Raw genomic sequence first — 21,933 nt, forward strand, 5'->3', positions numbered from 1 at the left:
GGTAAAATATGTATATTACTGGGGATAAAATGACGAAAGAAAAAACGAAATGAATAAAAAGAAAACAGAAAACAATTAATAAAAGGACTGAAAATGATGAAGAAATAAAGAAAGACAGGAAAAATGAGTACGTAAAGTATAAACAAATAATAATAATAATAACAAAATACTGACAATCAAAAAAAAAAGAAAGAAAGAAAGAATGAAAGAAAGAAAGAACGAACGAATGAAATAAAAAGAGAGAAAGAAGGAAGGGAGAGAGAGTGTGAGAGAGAAAAAGGAGATAAATAGATAGGAGAAAGAAAGCGAGAGAAAAGAAGGGGAAGAGGAGATATTATTTGATTTGGGTGGATGCAAGTCTTCCTCTGAATAGAAACAGTAAAACGCCGAGGAGTATCAACATGCTTGACATGCATGACAGATTTTAAAGTTACAGCCCAACTTATCTGGCACTGAATTGCCTGATTTAAAAAAATAATTATTGTGCTACGTTCTGAGTGTTACCATGGTGATTGTATATTTACTCTGAAAAGGAGCAGGTCATTCAATTTTGTGAAATTACAAGACATTTTTAAATTTCATTACGAGAGTAATATTATTATGTTCTTAATTCTTTCCGGAATAAACATAAATGTTTAACATTATTTCTAGCAATGATATATGAATTAAAAATATATTTTCCCTGCTATGATTGTTTCTTTTTTGGTTGAGCTGTAATATTGATATGACGCGAGCAATGAACGAAATATGAAGCTACATGCATTTGCCATGTTTGTTTTCAATTGAGTATTCATTATTTATTCAAATGTATAGTAACAAGCTTGTGCATTGTGGTGAACATAGATTGTTCGGCTATATTCACTGTTAGACTGATGGGGATTTATTTATTTATTTGTTTATTTATAATAAAAATAACAGCACCAAATTACTTACTTGTGTAAAGTTAATGTATTACAGTATATATGAGACTAATAGATGATATTGATTATTGTTGTACGATCGATTTTTAAAAAAATGAAACTTTTGAATATAATAAAAGTTGACTGTGCATTAGCTGTTGCCTGGCACCCCCCAAAAAAAGAGGCGGGGGTGTTAAAACAAACTGTTAACACAATACTTTAAAATCACATTCAATGTTGCATGCGAATCATTTACAAGTTTACAGAGATACATGCTAAATGTATAACACATGTATACAGAAGGACTTGTGTGCAATAGGTCAGCTCAAAGATTATTATCTCTATATACTCGTTAATCTCAGTCCAATGAAATCTAAACAAATATTAATTTACTCCAACAAGAATGAACGCACGTCTCAGATTTATCAAATTTCTTAAAATCATTCAAAAACGATGGAAATATAATGGGCGTTTCCTTTAAAAGGGATTATATACAAAGCATCCATTCTGCGATCAGGAGATTAAGAGAATGATAATTAAAGTCAAGTAGATTAATGATCGTCTTCAAACTTCGAAGACACACGCGTGGAGATTTAGCTGTCGTGTACTCAGTCAAGGCAAGAGCACGCCATCACTCGTTCGCTCTCAACCATTCCAACGACTCTTAACTCTTTGAAGACTGTGATGCCATTGTAACGCTGTGCTTGCTAGAGAAGGATATCACAATAAAAATTAAAGGGTTAACTTAAACTGAATTATTTGCAAACTTGACGTCTGCAGGGGCGTTCACATAGCCCATTTTTTGTAAGTGGGGCCTGGGAATTTTCCACATATTGCTCGATGCATAATGTTTTAAATTTAAGATCCAACTTTCTGATTTAAAGTGTACTCCGTGAGAACACTCGAGCAGATTTCAAGAGCAGCTGAATAAACATGAGGAAAATACATTATTTTCACACGAACGAAGATAATAAATCTGTTCATAAAACTTAACATCAAAATTATCATTAAGAATTGATCCATTTTTAAGATATTGATATTCTTTTGATGAGTGATTTATAAAGAAAAGATTGATGAGATTAAGGAGGGGTGGTGCCGGAAGATCTCCTTCAAAGGAATATTATGAGAAAATATTAATCTTAGCTGATATGACTGATCAAAATGTATAAGAAAAATAATTTGATAGTAATAATACAATCGTGACACGCGTGAATAAAATTTGTAGGCATCCGGGGATTTTGTTTGTGAATATTGGATAATTTGATCGTCAGCTGGCTAAATCGGAGGCCCAGAGATGTACCACGGGGGGGGGGGGGGGGTGTTCACATGGTGAAGGGGGAGAGGGATATCGCCCCTGTGATTTTTTAAAGTAGAAAAAAGGGGAAGGGAAAGAGGATAGAAAATAAATAACTTAGAAGAATAAAAGGTAAAGGTCTGGATCGTCTGCTTTTGTTTACCCCTATTGTTTAAATAAGGAACAAAATGTCGTCTTCTTAAGGTCGACTTGCCCCTTTTAAAAATATTCTGGTGCCGCCCTTTTTTCGTCGATATTGATGAAAATGGTCATGTTGGTGAAGACATACCATTTATTTTACTAGGATATTTTTTATGTTGAATGTTGGTTTAGAATTCATACAGATTAACAAGGATAGTATTAGCATAGGTGGAATCCACTGGCGTATACAAATGGGGGGGGGGGGGGGGGTGGGGGCTATGGACCCAGAACGATCAAGACCAAGAGAAAACGTTTAAAAAGGGAAGTAACAGAAGAGAAAAGTGTGTAATATGATACAATTTTGTGAGTAGAATGAAAAAAAAAATCAAAAATAGATTTTTGCGTTAACAAGTTCATTTTTTTGCTCGCTCGCAGTATTTCAACACTTTTGCCCCATATGCCATATCTGCCCCCTTCTATTTATTTAGGCTCTTTACGCTTGCCTACTGGTGTAATTGACTGAGGATTAAGAGCTGAGAGAGAAACTTCTAAATGCATCGCTAACATGAGTATAACCATGTAATCATAATAATAAATAAATAGAATACATTTTCAAGTAAGGCTTACTGATGATAAATAATATTCCAGCTCAGTCCATCAAAAAATGTATGTATACCACTAAACGGTTAGGGCATTTAAAGATTCTACAAAATTCTAACTCCACTCGAGTAAGCCCTTTTCGTTATCAGTGCGCATAGAATGTCAAGGAATAAATCAAAGATTTTAGAGTGTTTATCGCTGGAATTGAACATAAATTATTTACTGGCATTTTCATGTTCTTTTAAGATTATTATATTAAGTACGGTAGTCATGGTAGTTGAAAGAAAAACACCGAAAAGAAAAAAATGTGGGCCACATAAGGGATTTGAAAATGATACACTCTTAGAAATGATTTAACCAACCCCAAAGTTGGTTCAGTTATGGACCTTCCAACTGTTGGTTAAAACACAGTTGGTAGGTTCATATTTTAACCAAACTTTGTTGTATTGAGTTGATTAAATTAATTTCTGAGAATGTATCTTGATATGGAATAATTTTGGAAATAACTTGAATTTACATTTTTGGATATCACTACGTACAATTTTAATCAAATTCTGCAGACTAACAGTTTTGTCGTTGCTTTTATACAGACTTATACTAACAACATAATGATACGTTATGAGCAAGATATGAATTACACAAGAATGAATCATGGTGTCATTTGTTAAGAATTAAGAATTTATTAAGTCTAAATTCTTGACAAGTTGAAGTGGTCAAGCATAATGATAGTAATATGGATACAATTCATATTACCAACACTCACATTTCAAAGACATGAAATAAGATTAACCGTTAGTTCAACACGATACTTAATATAAATGGGAACGTGTTACCTTGGAATCAAGTTCTCATATTCCTAAAATTGGAATTAATCTTGGTCATTTTCTCTTTACAGAATGAATCACATCCCATTTTAAAGGGGAAGTTCACACTGACAAAAAGTTTATTGTAAAAAAAACCCAGAAAAAATAACAAAAAATATTATCAAAGGTTTGAGAAAAATCCATCAAAGAATAAAAAAGTTATTAGAATTTCAATTATTTGATTTGTGACGTCAAGCGAGCAGCTTTCCTACGTATCGTATGACAAAAAAATCAATTAAATTTCATTTTCTCAGAAAATTGAAAATGGTTTATACTTTATCAATAGACAAATAATTTCACACATGTTTCTAAAAAGAAAACAAAATCATTCTTCACGAACCATTAAAAAATTGAAATTCATGCATTTTATATTACATAACATAAAGGGGCAGCTGCTCGTTTATGACGTCACATATCCAAAACTTAAAATTCTAATAACTTTATTAATCTTTAATTGATTTTCCTCAAACCTTCACCAATATTTTTGTATTATTTATTTCTGCTATTTGTACATTAAACTTTTCTTCAGGGTGAACTTCCCCTTTAAAAAGAGTTGACCGAAGGGTGAAGTAGGGGGGGGGGATGAGTGGGGGAGGGGAGGGGGAGGTTCGGTAAAGGGAACGGGGTGAAAGGGTTGGCGAGGTGGCAATTTCTTTTTCATACAAAACTATACCACACTGTTAAACAATTTCTACTTAAAAATAATAAATCCTGCAGCAGAGTCTCGAGAACACCTGTAATCTTACTTCACTGTGTAATCTTACATGCATTTGTGTAAAATTACAGAAAATTGGAATTTGGTGTATGTAACCTTACATATCTATTGTAATAAAACTTTTTTTTCTCTTTTTTTGAAACAGACCTGTTCTGTAAAATTGTAGAAAATCTTTCCTGTTATAACAATTTACAGAATAGTTTGGTTATATCTTTCTGTAAAATCTGTTTTTAATTGTTCTTCTGTAAAATCTTCTTGTTTTTCCTAACAGTGCACCTAAACATGCACATGTTTTATTTGATTTTTTTATTATCATGACTCGATTCGATCCAAATTTCCAAACGGGTCGCATCAACAACATTGAAAGAAACTAAGGCTAACATGGCGAAGGAAATAGCAAAATCTCAAAGAACTACAGACGAAAGTATTGAACCCCAAAATAAGAATCGGTATAGAGCCTATAATTCTTTCAAAAACTCACGTAAAATGAGGGCAAACTTTAGTGTATATTCTGTTCAGAATTTAGGACAAACAACAACATAAACAAAACATATTCGGAGAAGATTGCTGCAACATCGTTGGCCAACTCTTCGTTCATTTCCTTCCCATTGGTAGAATAGAAATCATTATTATGCTGAAATAGTGTAAGTTCAGCCAAAATGCAAAGTATTATATTGCACATGATACTTATAAAAGTGACGAGACCTCGTACATCTTAAAGATTTAAACAACACATAGACTGTTTCAGAAATAATATTATGCAAATCGTAACAAAATAAGGAAAGCAATAACAAACCCAAAACGGGCAAACACAAGAATTGAAAATTAAAGAAAATGTTAATTTTCAATGGAACGGGATTTCGAAAGCAGTCAAGTTTCCAAAGTTCATATTTTTTCACCACGAGAAATAACTTAGCTTGCCTGAAAATAGTAGAAATCACATGACCAACTTATTCGATCATTGGATATCTTGCTGCTAATTGAACTTCTAGAAGGCGTTTGGGGGATTAAAAACATCGTGGAGATTAAAAGATAGAGTCAGTAAGATTTCATTCGCTCACATCCTGTAAATCCAGACAAATTTAATCTCATATGGTCATGATGGTCAAGGAGAAAACAGATGGTCATCGAGTTATTTTATTCTTGTTGATAGATATGGTGGCGTTTTGGAAGAATATACATCTGTTAACAGGCATAAGTCTTGCCCTTCACAATCACATGTTGCCCTTGCATTTACCCACTCATTTCAAATTGGATATTGCTTTCCTTCGTGAACTAACAACACAAGATGGCGCTATACTGAGAAAAAGATTGGAACTTTACTTTTGATAATCAACGACAGATAAAAAGTAGGCTATACACTGTAAAAACGCTGTTCAAAATTTTAAGCACGTTGTTTAAGCCCGTCAATGTAACAACAACTGTTTAAACTTAAAAAAAAAGTTGTTTACAAAGTATAAACAATTGCAAAAAGTTTAAACAACTTGTTGTTAAAGTGACGGGCTTAAACAATGTGCTATTTTTTTACTGTGTAATACGACAGGATAGCAGCATTTCACTTGAATTAATAAGATTTGTTATTTGTTTTATAAATTAAGGAAACTTTGAGAGCCAGAAGAAATCATAGAGATGTATATATCTATGGAAAAAATTTAAACGCATCCCACAATATGAATATCAATAATATTGGTTTTAAGGGACATTGATGATATTGATTAGTATTGTGGAGTATAATCAATCAAAGAAAACGTATAAAATCGATTTAGTTTGCGTTAGTGTCAGAACATTGATAAAAAAACTGTTGCATTGATCGTCAGTGACCTTTGATTTGAACTCGAATTGGAATCTGTGAAATACAATCTCTACAAATTTTGTAATTTTGAATGACAAAAAATAAATATATAAAGGTTTATCTGAAGCCCGAGGATTAAATATCCAACTAATATAATGGTCCTATATATGTTTTCATGCGATTTTAATCCATAAACAGTCAATATACCTATTATTTCCATTAGAATCTTGTAGTCTTTTTGTATATACTTTCCATCCTTTTGAAGGGATACTTCTCCTAATCAACAGGAAGAAATCTTTCTTATGGTGTCATGCATTCTCATGCAACAAACCTATCGACGTTTAGCCATTTATTTAACAGTCTGGTCGAAAATTGAATTGTAAGACGATGGAACTATATTTATAGGCTCGTATTCCGAAGTCGGGTTTGAATTAGACCATGGTCTAACTCTGTGCTAAAATTATGGGAAGCCAAACACGTCAAAATTTTGCTTCTCATGTTTACTGTGTTCTTTCTTAATTGGTATTACAACTATCTTCTTCATCCTTCCCAAACAGTTCAGAATGATTTCAGAGTCAACTGAGCTGAAATATTGAACCCCTACCATTACGGATTTATGTCACGACTGGCTATCCATAGTTGAATCCCATCTCTAAACCAGATTTAATTCAAACCTGAGTTCAGAATACGGACTATTCAGTCTGAAAGATTTAGAAGCATGTCTGAAGATGCAAAATCTTTGCGTTCTGTCGTTCTGGATGCCTTTTACATTATGGTCAAGATTTCTCTCCGAGCATGCAAGAGCCACCAAGTCATCCTCACTGGGCTGCGGCACCGAAGACCCGAAGACTGCCCTCAGCAAGGTGACCGACATCAGCATCGTTTGTTAGTCCTGATGAACCAAGTTTGGATGTTGTCATCTCTGTATTGTCTTCCTTCTGAATGTCAATATAAACAGAATGAAACTCCGTTATGAATTATGTGAATTTGATGAGCTAATGCAAACAAGGACAAACTCTACCGCAAGACGTTAAAGATGTTTTCCAGGAAAAAAAGGTCCTTGCAAAACGAACGATGAAGAAGATACACTATATTTCTTGCAAATCTTTACGAAACAAGAGAACAAGAATTTAAACCGATATCGAGAGATGATATAACAAATAAGAATACAGGATATATTTTATTATATTCTCTATTATTTAGTCGAGGTATTGTGGCTCAGTGGATAAGTCTCCGGACTGTGAACCACAAGGTCTGGGGTTCAAATCCCACCGCAGCACTAGCAAATCTTTGGCAAGGCATTTATCTACATTTGTTACTCTCGACCCAGGTGTAGTAAATGGGTACCCGGTACAAAGGAATTCCTTGAATGCTCGATGCGCCCGATCAGGGTAGCCGTGCTAAAGCCGGGGTAATAGTATGCAGCGCTTAGAAACATTTGTATTAAGCGCTATATAAAATGTTGTATATAATTATGATTATTATCTTTAGTGGAATTTGAAAGATGCTCATACAATATGACTCAAAGTATGTATTATTCTTAAAAAAAATTAGAGGCATGCATAGTTTTGTATACCATCAACCCACCTCCTTCTCCATATTTTATTTTATTGTAAATCTCTCCCTTTACCATGTTGAGCCTTTTCTTTGCTCGTTTTATTTGTCTTTCCTAGTTTTTCGTTTTTATTATTATGACTTAGAGTCTTGCCACCTCATGTAGCACAGCCACATGTCATCCAATAGAAAAAAAATACATATTAAAAACAACCTTTCAAAAATCAGATATTCTTAAGTGAGAGATCAAATGGGCCCAGTGACATATGCCTTAAAACCCAGATCAATGAACACAAGGACGTCATATACCTTTCTGTTTTGAGAGTATCTCTCCTGAAGTTAGGTTTGAAGTCTGAGACGTTGTATCCAGCGTGACCGTTTGTAGTCTTAGCTCGAGCCTTCTCTGTTCCGGAATAGCTAGACATCGGAGAGAAATTAGATAATAAAAATCATGAAAATATATTTGTGAATACGAACGGAGGGACAAAACTACGAAAAACAACAACCAAAAACATGCCCATGCAAATACACCATTCCATGCATGCACTTAAAATTTACTAAACAAATTTTTGCATTGGATCTTATTGATGTAATCAACACAAATTCAAACACTGCTTTGAAAGCGAATGAACACGACTTTGTCAGCATTCGACGAACAAGACATGCGGGATGGGGTGGGGGTGTGGCGATTCTCTCCGGTTTGAGGGATGGCATCACATCAAATCAGCTCTATCGGCTTGACTGCATAGGTTGTTTTGGTGGTGCTGGTGGACAGGTGGTGGTGGTAGTGCACTGTTAGAAAATTTATCCTTAAAATAAAAGAAGTTCCTGCAGCAGAGTCTCGAGAACACCTGTAATCTTACCAGATTGCGTAATCTTACATTATATCATGTAAAATTACAGGAAATTGGTATTTGGTGTATGGAACCTTACAAATTTCTTTAAATAAAACACCCTTTTCCCCTTTTTAAACAGACCAGGGGGGCGTTTCATCAAACAATTAGTCGGTGGTTTTCTCCGACTAAATGTGATTTTCACCGACTAATTTCATTTTCACCGACAATTTTGCCATCACCGACTAAATTCCATTTCATGAAAATTTGTCGGTGATTTTCTCCGACAAATTATTGGAAACCACCGACTAATTTTGTCGGTGGCCTTCACCTACCGACAAAACTTATTTTCACCGACTAATCAGCCTTTTGAGGGCCTTTGCAGCTAAAATCGATCAATTTCAGTTGATTTTGAATGTAACATTTTAATAAATTGCTTATTTTTCATTTCATTGAGAAAATTCAAAGAAAATGTATTTATTTTTAGTCAATGACAAATAAAAAGTAGACATTTCAAGAATAATATTTTCATCTTTAAAACTATATTATATCAATCAATACATAGGAAACATCTTCAAATGTACACATTTTTTCAAACATAATTTTCTTTAACCCAAATAAATCATTGTGCATTTTTTAATCAATAATGTCTGATAATGTCTGAAAAATGCGACCTCATTGACTTTTGTACAAGTTTTTTCAATGTTCATTAGTGTTGTTGGTGTTGCTGCTGCTGTTGTCATCGTGATTGCTGGAATTGCTGTTTGTTTTTGCTGCTCTTGGTGTTGTGGGTGTGGTTGTTGCATCTCCTGGTGCAATTAGTTATTTTTGCTACTGATGTTGCTCAAGGTGGTGCCTGTGTGGTTGCTGTTGTCATCGCTGCTACTGCTGCTGTTTACGAGTGTGGCTGTTGCATCTCCTGAGGCATCTATTGATGTTGTCGCTTGTGTTGTTGCTTGTATGATTGCTTGTTAGAATCCTTGCTGTTTGCTTTGTTTCTACTGTCGTTGTTGCTACTGCTGTTGATGTTTACCACTGTGGTTGTTGCATCTCTTGATGAAGTTATTTATGTTGCGCCCGATGTTCCCTGCATGATTGTTGGAGCTCCTGCTGCTGTTGATGTTGTCGGTGTGGTTGTTGCATCTCTTACTGCAGTTGTAGTTTCAGCTGCTGATGCTGTTGTTGCTCCTGCTGCTGTCCATGTTCATGGAAGTAACTGAAATGGATTTAATTTATAGAGCATGTGATATTTTATTAATAAAGATATCAATTTCCATCATTATTGATATCAGTCATTTATTCTTAATTTAATTATCATTGTTAAAACATTTTTTTATTTCTAATGTTTGAAATAAGAACTTTAAGTTCTAAATGGTTAAAATATTGTCACCAAAGCCTTATTAAACAATGAAAACAAAAAAGTTAATAACAAAGAAATGCATAAGAAAATGATTAAAATTTCCTCTTTTTTTATACACAATTGATTTTAATGACTTGGGTTTTTCTCATTGGTTTACCAAAGAAAGGGAGTCAAAATCCAAAATTATCACATTTGGTCTTTATTTCTTGAGCCAAATGCTGATTTCATGCAAGAGTCATGTTATCATATTAAATTAAAAAAAAAACAACATCAGGAACAGCAGCATGATTTCTGAAGCGAGTGCACAATCAACAGGCAAGATCCTGAGGCACCCCCCCCCCCTACCAAGATCATTTGAATTAATGAGGTTTCATGACTGCTTTTGTAGGCATTTTTTTTTTTTTTTTTTTTTTTGGGGGGGGGGGGTAATCTTCCAGTGTTACTCCCATACAAAGCAGATGGTGATGGGGCGGGGGGGGGGGGGGGTCTAATAGGAATGCAGAACAATGGAACATTCATTTACTACTTTGGCAATAGAAAGCAAGTCACACCATCTAGCATTGATTGATATTGGTTGTTTTACAACTGTCCAATAAATATCACCATTAATCAATTAAGCATCTAAGCACTTATAGATGTCATTGTTTTCAAATATTTGAGTAGAACAAATAAAGAAGAGAGCAGTACCAGTAATTTAATATTTTTTTTAATGTGACTTTACTTTCTTCGCCAAAGTGAGGCAGTCATAATTAAGAGTGTTTTAACTTACAAGTGACATCACATTTCCTGCCTTCTTGTCTGGCTCTCCTAAACCTTCAACCATTTATACTTGTGTAACTTTGTATCTCATGTCTGTCTGAAAAGTTTGGTTGAAGCCTCCACCTGAAGGAAAAATAGTATTGAAATAACTAATTAAAATATTTGCCATAATCTGGTATTTCTTCTCACATGTATATGTACATGTCTAAAAACAGGAAATAAAACATCTTTTGATTACCAGGTTTCATATAGAAGGGGGTAAATAAAGGGTTCAAGTTTTTATTATGTTAATAAAAAATACAAACAATAGTAAAAATGACATATGCTCTGGCTGAGAAACTTAAAAAGTGAAATTATTCCTCACAATGTAGCTTGTATGTACATACACATGAGCAAGTAGTGCTAAATGGATTGAGGGGTGAGAGCAGGGGCTCCGGAAACCGGCGGGGGGGGGGGGGGGGGTGCATGTTAGCTGCAGGGTCAGCGGAACGGTTTTTACAGTGAACGGGCTGACCATGCAAAAAATCGTAACCAGATGGTCATTTCATATTTTTCAGCCCCCGCACTGTTTTCCAAAACCATGTACAAAAATGTAAAATTGACCATCTGCTTATGATTTTTTGCATTGGTCAGCCCCCCCCCCCCCCACTTTCGGCTCAGCCCCCTCACTTTCAAAACCGTTCTGCTGACCCTGCAGCTAACATGCAAAATATATTGAATCTATTATGTCTTTCATGCTTATGTAATGTTTGCATTTCAAACTGACTTTAAATAGAAAATCCGGTCACAGTCCGATTTCATTGTCATTGATGTGGGTTTTTATGTGGTTTTTTACATTCTGCAACCAAAACAATATCCTTCATTATTTTTAAATCATTATCGCATTTTACTAGTCTACATGTTACCTGTGGTTGCATTTCAATCTCAGTATTTCTTCACCCATTGCCAAATCTTCTGTCACATGTTCATCAAATTGGCCGCTGGCACATTCCTTGCTGTAGTAGACCAGTCAGAGCCTTGCTTTCTAGTTCCAGATCCGTCTTCTTCTGCATACTGTTCAAATGTCCATAGTCTGAAATTAAAATATTAATAATATCACATTGTTATACATGTAGCAAAGAAAATATGTAGATTTACAGTGATCATTGAAAAATACTGCACTTTCAATGAATATTGTTGACATTTCATAAAGGGGAATGATCGAATATACCAATCATTTTTCTTCTTTTATTATCCTGAAATTTATAGAATTTACCAACAATCGGTCAACAATTTATCCTTGTTAATTCATATAATTTTCACTTGATTATAAAAAAGACGGTAATTAACACATTAACCATACAAAATAGTAAAACAGCTTTTTCAATAATTTTTTTTTTTAATTAAAAAATAAAAATAAAAGTTTTTTTCTAACTCAATAGCGCTTGGATACCTTGCCGGTTAAAAGCCACAATCAAATTAATAAAAAATATGAATAGGCTCCTAATTCATAACTGCAGCAAATTGCATCCCCATCAAACCATCAAACTGTCAACTATTTCTGGACTGTGACCTTTGTTCAATGGAACTTTAATATGAGATTCAAGGCAGAAAAATACTTGGGATTGATGAGATCCATTCCATATTCTCCTATATTTTTTTCTAATGAAGAGACCTTTAACCTTTACATGCTATTTAAGGTTAGGTATGACTAGACTCTAACTTTATGTGGTACGACAGTATTTTTCAAAAAATAGATTAAGAGACATTATCAACAATAATTTAATTTATTTACCCCAATAACACCGATGCTATTGCAGATTCATGCTAAATAGTAATTTGTCTAAAAAATTGACTTAGAAAAATAAAAGCCAAACAAACTTCATAATCGCACACAAATGAAGAGCATTATTTCGTCTCCCCCAAATTGGACGATCAATATTTTTTTTTAAAGGGAGCTATGAAATGGCTCATTTCACTTGGGTGCTCAAAGTCAAAGATAATTTAAGATAGATCTAGGCCTATAAGCTATACCAGTACGGCCACGGGCCGGTTGCACTATTTAAAACTTAGATCTAATAAGTAATAATTTTTTTATATCTAGATTTTAATTTTTATTGGGTGTGAACGCACCTCTGCCACAATCGCATCACCCCCCCCCCCCGCCCGAATCCTCGACAGCTGTCGAGAGCCTTCACTTCATTCGACTGGTGACTTGCTAAGGCTAAGCCTACATTAATAGTTGAGAACATCCACTTTACAAATTTACCACTCACACTATTACCATGTGATTTAGCTCCTGTTCAATTCCAATTTCTGTAACACAGAATTAGGATGGCCCCATTGGATATGTGTACATTTACAATTGCACACGCTGGTTTGCCTGGTGATCAAGCCAATCTCCGACTACACCGAGCAACAAAATTATTACAAAACCAAAGGAAATGAAAAAATATGATTTGCAACATAGAATGACATAAAGGTAGAACAATATAAAGAATTCTCTTTGCAAAATTTATAACATTGCAGCCATGTGCGGATCATAAAAACGTGACAGCCGTGAGCCGTGTCGTTAGTTTGGACCTGAGATAGTTCTACAGACACAGAAACACGGGTATGGGACTAGACTGGATTTTGTACTGTCAAGTTCACCGATCGTATCGACAGGGGTCCTGCCAGAAGATCCTCTTTTCTTGTAATTCATTTGATAATCACGCACAACGAATAATTCAATCACCTTACATACAATATGAACGACATTTTGAAGGGTTTTACTTACGGTAAAATCCTCATTCACCTCTACGAGGACCTTCGCTTCTTCTCATTTCTTCGTTTCATTTCGAATCGTCGTGGCGAAAACATCAATCAATTTTACATCTTTTTCACGACTTTTGGAGTGGGCGTGGCCTAATTAGTCAGCGAACCTCGTTCAAGACGATTTGTAAAATAAAAATTCTCTGACAATAGTCAGAGGAGCTCCGAGAGTTTGATGAAACGAATTTTTGTCAGCGCTGACTAAATTGTCAGCGCTGACAATTTTAGTCAGCGCTGACAGTTGTCGGACGAAAATATTGATGAAACACCCCCCTGTTCTGTTAAATTGCAGAAAAAAATTCTGTTTTATGAATTTACAGAATGATTCTGTTATTGCTTTCTGCAAAATCTTCCTTTTTTCTGTAAAATCAAGGGTTTTTTAACAGTGTGATTGTGTGATGATAGTGGGATGGTAGATTTATGGAAGTAATGAAGATGGATCTGCTGGAAAACCAAGTCACTGTTACCAGGGTTTGGTGTCGTTGAGTACAAAAACAACAGCTAAATATCGGACCTTTGTATAAAAGCAAATCTCTTCAAATTTTGTATTATGACGTTTTCTCAATTAAAGTTGGTATCATTAAACACACAAATCCTATTGTAGATTCATGCATGCAATAAAACAATTAATGCTAGGAACTGAATAAAACAAAGCTGAAGGCAAACATCAAGAGACAAAACGATGAACTCAGAATTTATCATGTTATCGACAATGTTACATTCTCTTCTCCCTCATCGTTTTGAAAGGAAATATGGATAAGAATGACATAAACAAAGAAGCATTGCTGAACCAGAAACACCGCTCACGCACAACAGACATGCAGGATTACTAAAATATTCAAATTGTATTAAATGACTTTAGTCAAACTTGTTTAATTTGACACTTTGCGCGGCGCATTCACAGCTTATATTACCCGATACAAAGTTGGGGGTAATGTATTGAGTTTGGATAGCAATTTAGGATTATAAAATTTGATTATTTTAGTAAACCCGTAAACCCGTAGACCAAAGGAGAGCAAACAAAAACTTAATTCACAAAGTAACAAGATCAGAAGATGTCCACTTCGATGAAGGAGCATGCACTATTCGGAGTGAAAAGGCTGAGCACAGTTTGAAATTTCTACATATGTCATATAAGTGTCAGATGGATCAGACGGAGGGGGGGGGGGTTGGAAAAAAAAATGATTTTTTAAAGCAATCCTTAATTTTGGAGGTATAGGAAAGCAATTTTAAATGGTTAATTTTATTCATTTTAATATAATGAGAGAGAGAGAGAGAGAGAGTAATACTTATATTTTGTTAATTGGTATAGCAATGTTTTCTAATTTCGTCGCTCAACAAAGGCGCTGTTAGACGTTTTGGACGTTTGCTGGAAAATTTTAAATAGATTCTGATCGTTAAATCGAATCGAACGAATTAAAATATAAAAGAAGTGGTCGAAAAACATTGGGGAAAAAAGTCCCTAAGAGATGTGCTCAGGCTTTGAAACACCCCTTGAAAACAGAACGGCCGCCACCAAAAACTCACTCGGCGCCCAGTGATTGGTTGACGTAATGTTCGACAACCGATGACAAGGCGGTCAGGGGGTGCGTCGAATGTCGCCAACGAATATCATGAACTTCACCGATCTGTACACTGGTTGTATTCCTAGGGATTAGTAAGTCATGTGACGCAAGCCAGCCAATGAGAATGAGTTAGACAGGCATGTGATTAGATTAAATTATATATATTTTTTTCTTCTTTTGCAATAATTAGTTTAGAAAGAGTCATACGTTATTAGCGGAATATCCAGAATCAACGAATAATCTAAAAACAATACAAAATATCTGATATTTTTTAAAATCATATCATGCATATTGAGAAGTCCATCGCATAAATTAAATTTGCCATGGAGAAAAGACATTATCTCGCAAACTAAATCATTGATATAAAAAAGAATGATAACAGACTGATATACCCAATGGATAAATGACAATCACCAAAATGAGATGACAACAGTGACCAATGTTTCTAAACCAATGGCTCCCCGAGAAAAAAATAAATCAGATATTTGTTTCAAATTCTGTACCCAGTTTTCCTGTTCTGCGCAGAAAGGCATGTATAAAAGGTTCTGGATGTAAACTCAAAACTTAAAAATGAAATAAAAAGTAAGCATAAAAATGATTATGCAAAATAAATGCCGTTAGAAATGCAACTGGCCAAAGTAAATACGTATGAATTATTAATATACAGATAATGATTAGTATAGTGTTATTATTAATGATGCAAATAATGTAAAAGAAAGGTTATCATAAATATTAAAAATCATTGAATATTTAATTCGATTAGGGTGGTGCATCCATCCATTCTATGGCATTTCCCTCACCAATCTTGGATGAATATTGTCTAACTGCTAAGAGTACTTTCCGTATCACAACAGGAAACGTACCCCATCCATCCCTCCCTCATGGGTGGATACATCATAAGTATATACCCCGCACTTCCACAGCGTATAATCCCATAACAAAGCAACGCTATAAGGAATTATTCTATTTATGTATTATCAGCGATTTGATAAAAAAGGATATTATTTCATCCTTATGCTAATCTTTCCACCTGAGAATATTATTAATAGCAATTTCTGAGGAGATTTCACAGCAACACCTGCGTTATTTTCTGCACCTTTGTATATGGAGAATGAACAATCAATAATGCTGAATACCTTATTGAGTTTGAGAAAAGCAGTAAGCTGGATGGATGAATAGAAGAGGAAAGGATCGAATGATATATAAAATAGATGCGGAATACTACAGAGATAGCGACGATCGAAATTAAATTAAATTCGAGAGAAAATTTAATAGAGATATTGAAGAATAGCGGTCAACGCCCGCGCAAAATAAGAAATATTTCATGAATGTAATGCAAGAATAATACAACTTTCTTTCATAATATAATACGGTAGTATAATGCAAGAGAGCATAATGGAGAAACAGTCACAGTAAGATTTCTAACTCATTCAGGTCGGAGGGGGGGGGGGGGGGGGAGGGGGGTCTTGCTTTGATCAATTGCAAATTTAACCGATGGGGGGGGGGGTCTTGCTTAGATCAATTTAATTTCAATTCATAGCATTGAGGACACCTTACCATTTCCCCCCATATTAATATTGCTTAAATAAATTGCATGCCAAATATATTTTTTCTATGTTGGACAAAATAATTTCGAAATGGTTTCAGAGTGTCATTTAACATGAATTGATTTTGGCGACTGCATCAATTCATAAATTTATAAAATAATAAGGTTACAGATATAAAGGCTATTACGATGACCAATGTCAACTGGATTAGTGAATATACTGGGGTTGAAATGATTATGAACCCTTCCCACAACTCCCTCATATCATGAATATGCAGTATTACTATCAAGAATGAAAGAAGTTCAAGTGCATCCCAGCAAAATGCTGATTTGAATAAAAAGAGAAAGATCAACCAGTGAAAATTTTACTAAAATCGGATAAAAGATAAGAAAGTTTTAACGTTTCGATTAACTTCATGAAACAGTTATACTGTTTATGCGCATCCTGCAAATGAAGGGAACCCATATTACATCATGCATTCACCATATCTTTAGTTTTTTTAATTTTATTATCTGAATTATGGAATATTGCAAATTTTCCTCCTTATAAATGGGAAAAGGGGTTTGATTTCTTTCTGAGTATGTGGCACTGCCTTTAACTTCCAACCTAGTGTGATTCAATGAAGAGCTTATACCTCGGTCACATTTGCTCGACGGCGGCCGTCCAGCGAGTCGAAAACAGCCGTTTTATTCATTATTATTCATACCACCTATAACTGTATAATGTAGCTATTGTAGAAAAATGCTGTTTTCGGCTCGCCGTACGGCCACCGTAGAGCAAATGTGACCGAGGTATTAATTATTGCAAGGAGCTCCTTGATTATTGTCAGATCTCGAAAACTTGACATAATCTATAATTCATATAAAAAATATAAAAAATAGTGAGTGTATGATGTTACCGGTTCTCCCATTTGCACATCACCTAAGTGTTTTGTGAAAATCAGCAAAACTTTACCATAATTTTGGTTTGGTTTTGTTTTTTTGGTTTGGTTTATTCACGATAAAAATATATAAATACAAACAAAATATACATCGTAAGATCATTTACTATAACAGAATCATAACATAAATAATGAGTATGATACAACATATAAAACTTGTACATATATCGTAGGGATGGCTCGTTTCAGATGGGCTATTAAATATAGCCCATCTGTTCTTCCCCGAGGTCCCTGTTTCTGATTCGACATCCGATTTTGATAAATTTTCAGCATAATGATTTGTCTGTTTTAATTCAAATAAACCTATTACTAGGCTGGACTTGACCCCAAAATCCAGCATACTACTTTAAAACTATTTTTTTCTTAGACTTACGCCTTGCGTCTGTGTCGCTGTTGACTCTCGATATTCTCCTTCCAGACGTAAGCATTTGTTGTTTCTCCGTTTGCACTTTGAGCTCGGAGAGTCTTTGCACTTTCCATGCCATTGCGCATGTCTTCTCCGTTCTCAGTACCCTAAAAGTAAAAAAAAAATCATTTAAGTCGTAATGCATGGACAGACTAGGCGTAATTTTTGTAATGTCCATTAATGTTAATGCATGAACATACATATAAAAGTGGAACCGACACACTTTATTGTACGTCCATTTTGAAATTTGGATTATGGCATAATATGTCTTCGTTTTTGCCGGGTTCTTTTCTGTAATCATCTTGTATTTTCCACATGAAAACCCACTCCAGGACATTTTGGTTTAAAGTCTCTCGAATTTCTTTAAGATCGAAATTCATATTCATTCAAATAAACATTTATTTCCTACCATTATCACAAAACAACATTTTTCAATATAAATTATATACAAAATCCTTTATCATAAAGGAGTACAAATATACAACAGCTTAACATCGTCCTTTATGTCAAAATTTTTATTATTTGAATACATGTGTGTAATACATAACAATCGTTATTGTGAATGATCTCAAGTTATGAGAATTTAGTTTTCAAAATGTATCATCTCACCGATGCCCCTGAGTTGTTGAAAAGATAATAGTGCTGACCATACATCCTTTTATGAGCATTCTCCACCGCCCGCTGAAGAGGTGTCTTGAAGCTTTGTGGACGAAATGCTGGTGGACCTCGCTGCTTAATAAAAAAAGAGAAACACATCGGGGAAAGAAGGAAAGGATTTCTTCAATTAATTTGAATATTTACATTCAAGTTGATAACAATTTTTCTTCCACGATCCTGGAAAAATACAGGCGGTGATTGAGGGAGAAAGACAGCGGATACAGTAGAAAACATTACCCTATTTTTCGGGGGGGGGGGGGGTGTTGGGGCCTTTGCGCCTCTCTCATTTGAACTTTATTCGTCTACTTCTTTAATAAAAAAATCAAGGCCCACCACTGATATATGGATCCCAAGAGGGAGAAATGAATAAAACGAAGACACACTCTAAAGCAGACATCAAATAAAAATCAATGTGACACAAAAATAATATCAAGTTGCCAAAACATTCAAACATCAAAACAAACAAAAAAGCCAACGTGGCAAGCAACAGATCGTCCAAGAATCAGTGCTTAAATCAAATGATTATAATTATACTACTGAATCACAGCCATTACCATTATTCATAACCGTTTATTTTTTGTAATTATTTCAATCGTGGAGGCAAATCGACAACATCCTATAAGCTTGGAAAATACGATGTATGAATTCCATATCATTGTACATCCCCACATCAAACCTTACACTTATTTAATAGTAGAAATATTTATCCATAAATCCATTACAACTGATATCATATTGAAGGATTAGTACATTCATGATGATCATCATCATATCAGACGTAAAATAGCATATTTTCAATCGAAGTTCATTTCAAAATGGTGCATGTTCTCAGAGTTATGAAAAGCTAAATGAATAAAAAAAAATGTTTCAAACAAATAATGTAGAACAAAATGAATGACATAATACAATTATAACTTCAAAACATTTAAGCATTATTTTTTGCAGAACTGCAGCATGTAACGCATTTTTTTATTTTCAGAGGGAAAACCTACACTGCTAAAACTCTGGTGTTGATTTAACACCAGCCCGGAATCTATATATGTCCACAGTCCACACACAAAGAAGTGTTAAACAACACCAGTTTCCTTTTGGTCTAACACCAGATAGGTGTTTATACAACACCAATTAGTATTAAAACAGCATCGGTTTGATTCCATACTGGTGTTGTTTCAATACTTCTCTTGTGTGGACATATGTAGATTCCGAGCTGGTGTTAAATCAACACCGGAGATTTTGCAGTGTAATGAGCTACGACAGCTATATTTAGAAAAGAAAAGACGATAATGGAAATTTCAAATAGAAAGAAGGTTAATAAAGTTTTTTTGTTAAGAGAGAAGCAAACTTACCCTCATAGATCTATGTTTACCAAGAACTTGTGAGACTAAGCGATTTTTATCACGATCGCATTCAACTTGAAGCTGATCATTACCAAAATAATTTTGGATAAAAAGGAGAAAATTTTCGTCCAGAAGCAGCAAGGCCATGCAAAGGAAAATTTTAAGAAATAAAGAAAGATTAACATGAGAAAGGCGTCTAGTAAGAATGAAAAACAAATACGGCACACATATTCTTTTACGTCAATTTATTATCATCCTGATATGTGCATAAACGCCGGTGTTAATTTAACACCAGCCTGGTATATCTATGTCGGTCCACACCAGAGAGGTGTTGGAACACCAATTTGGCATTTAAGCAACACAAATTAGTATTGAACCATGGCTCCATGGTGAGAGGGTAGATGGGATACACTGCATGCAGAAAATGTAATGATTTAAGGATTCTTTTAGATGCATGAAACCATGATCTTTATCAAATCGCTTAATCACGTTAATATACATTTCAAACGCCGTGTTACACACAAGAAAACCCTCCCCGATATCAAATACGATAGCATTCGCTGAAGTTATTATCCGACAATAATCAAAGGTTAAACTGAAAGCATGGATCCTGATATTAACCCCGACACCAACCTAACGTTAAGTCTATCATTTTTTGTGCGGAGCGATAAAATATCTCGGGCAAAAAATAAATGCCGAACTACCGAAAATATGATGATGAATATTTCATTTATGAATACAATAATGAACATTATGAAGATGTATCCACAGTGAGCATATTTTATGTATGTGCAGGTAAAACTGCAAAACAAAACAACAAACGAAAAACATCCAAACAATAATGTCCCCAGATGAAACTACTTTTACTTTTCATTTAACCTGTTTAATGAAATCGTAATTGTTTACACGAGCAGATGAATGACAACGATAACCATAAGCTCTGTGTTACAAGTTAAAGAGACGTCATTCACATGTTGCCATGGTTACGTAATGAATAACCCTCGCGTGTTTTACCACGTTATGTTTCAACGGTTGAGTCTGACAGCTTTTATCGGTTTTAAAGCAAATACTTTTTATTGAATATGGCTCAATCCAATTGATTGATCTGCTATAAAATTTGATGGTAACCTTGACCTGTGAGTATGGTGAAATGCAAGCTTGAAGAAAACATATTACAATAAAAATAAAAATGGATAAATGAATCGCTGGTTAAGAAACCATATTGTACACATCAAAACGTTAATGAATTTATTAATCAATGGTGGTGATGAATTGCTCATTGTGAAGCACAAAAACCCTGTTAGAACAAGACAAAATCGTATAATAAATAATATAAATCATTAGGAAGAAACATGTTCGAAATGCTAATTGACCTGATTTTCATGAGTGTTTGCAAAACACCTTCCAAATTTAAAGACTAATTTGATATCAAATTGGACTCAAAGGACAAGTCCATCCCAACAAAAAGCTGATGTGAATAAAAAAATCAAATAAGTTCAAAATGTCATCAAAATCAGATATAAAATAAGTTGAGTCAGACGTACGTTTTTAAGTTTCGCTTAATTTCAGGGAACAGTTATATGCACATCTGGTCAGTATGCAAATGAGGGGACCAATGACATCACCCACTCACTATTTCTTTCTATTTTACTATATGAAATATTTCAATTTGCTCTTCATTGTCATGTGAAACAAATTTTTATTCCTCCCTGAACATGTGTAAATACCATTGTTTTAACATTGCGTGGTTCAATCAATATTGTCAAATCTGTAAAAATGAAATATTTATTCAAGTCAAACAATGACAAACAAAGAGATAGTGAGTGAGTGACATCATTGACTCTCTCATTTGCATACCACTGAGCTGTGAATATAACT

General features: G+C 34.4%; 1 protein-coding gene and 1 long non-coding RNA gene across 25 annotated transcripts in view; both read right to left on the reverse strand.

The window, feature by feature from the left end:
- Positions 1–3,591: 3,591 nt before the first annotated feature.
- Positions 3,592–21,933, reverse strand: part of LOC129270837 (uncharacterized) — a 34,220-nt gene continuing 15,878 nt past the window's right edge. For 8 of the 24 annotated variants that reach the window (XM_064106807.1, XM_064106802.1, XM_064106795.1 and 5 more), the window contains 6 exons: positions 20,065–20,136; positions 18,671–18,790; positions 18,029–18,168; positions 15,131–15,250; positions 8,168–8,275; positions 3,592–7,242 (listed from right to left, as the gene is read on the reverse strand). In XM_064106807.1, coding sequence (XP_063962877.1) covers positions 7,221–7,242; positions 8,168–8,275; positions 15,131–15,250; positions 18,029–18,168; positions 18,671–18,790; positions 20,065–20,136 — 582 coding nt within the window. In that variant the 3' untranslated portion in view covers positions 3,592–7,220. The remainder of the gene's footprint in view (positions 7,243–8,167; positions 8,276–15,130; positions 15,251–18,028; positions 18,169–18,670; positions 18,791–20,064; positions 20,137–21,933) is intronic. The other 16 variants (XM_064106798.1, XM_064106809.1, XM_064106815.1 and 13 more) reach the window with 3 other exon arrangements.
- On the reverse strand, positions 9,212–13,659 carry LOC135156002 (uncharacterized). Its single transcript, XR_010295131.1, has 4 exons — positions 13,569–13,659; positions 11,716–11,882; positions 10,821–10,933; positions 9,212–9,907 (listed from the first exon to the last, which is right to left on the reverse strand). It is a non-coding gene; the product is annotated as an uncharacterized LOC135156002 (long non-coding RNA).

The sequence above is a fragment of the Lytechinus pictus genome, chromosome 11 (genome assembly GCF_037042905.1).
Source record: "Lytechinus pictus isolate F3 Inbred chromosome 11, Lp3.0, whole genome shotgun sequence".
NCBI classification, from domain to species: domain Eukaryota; kingdom Metazoa; phylum Echinodermata; class Echinoidea; order Temnopleuroida; family Toxopneustidae; genus Lytechinus; species Lytechinus pictus.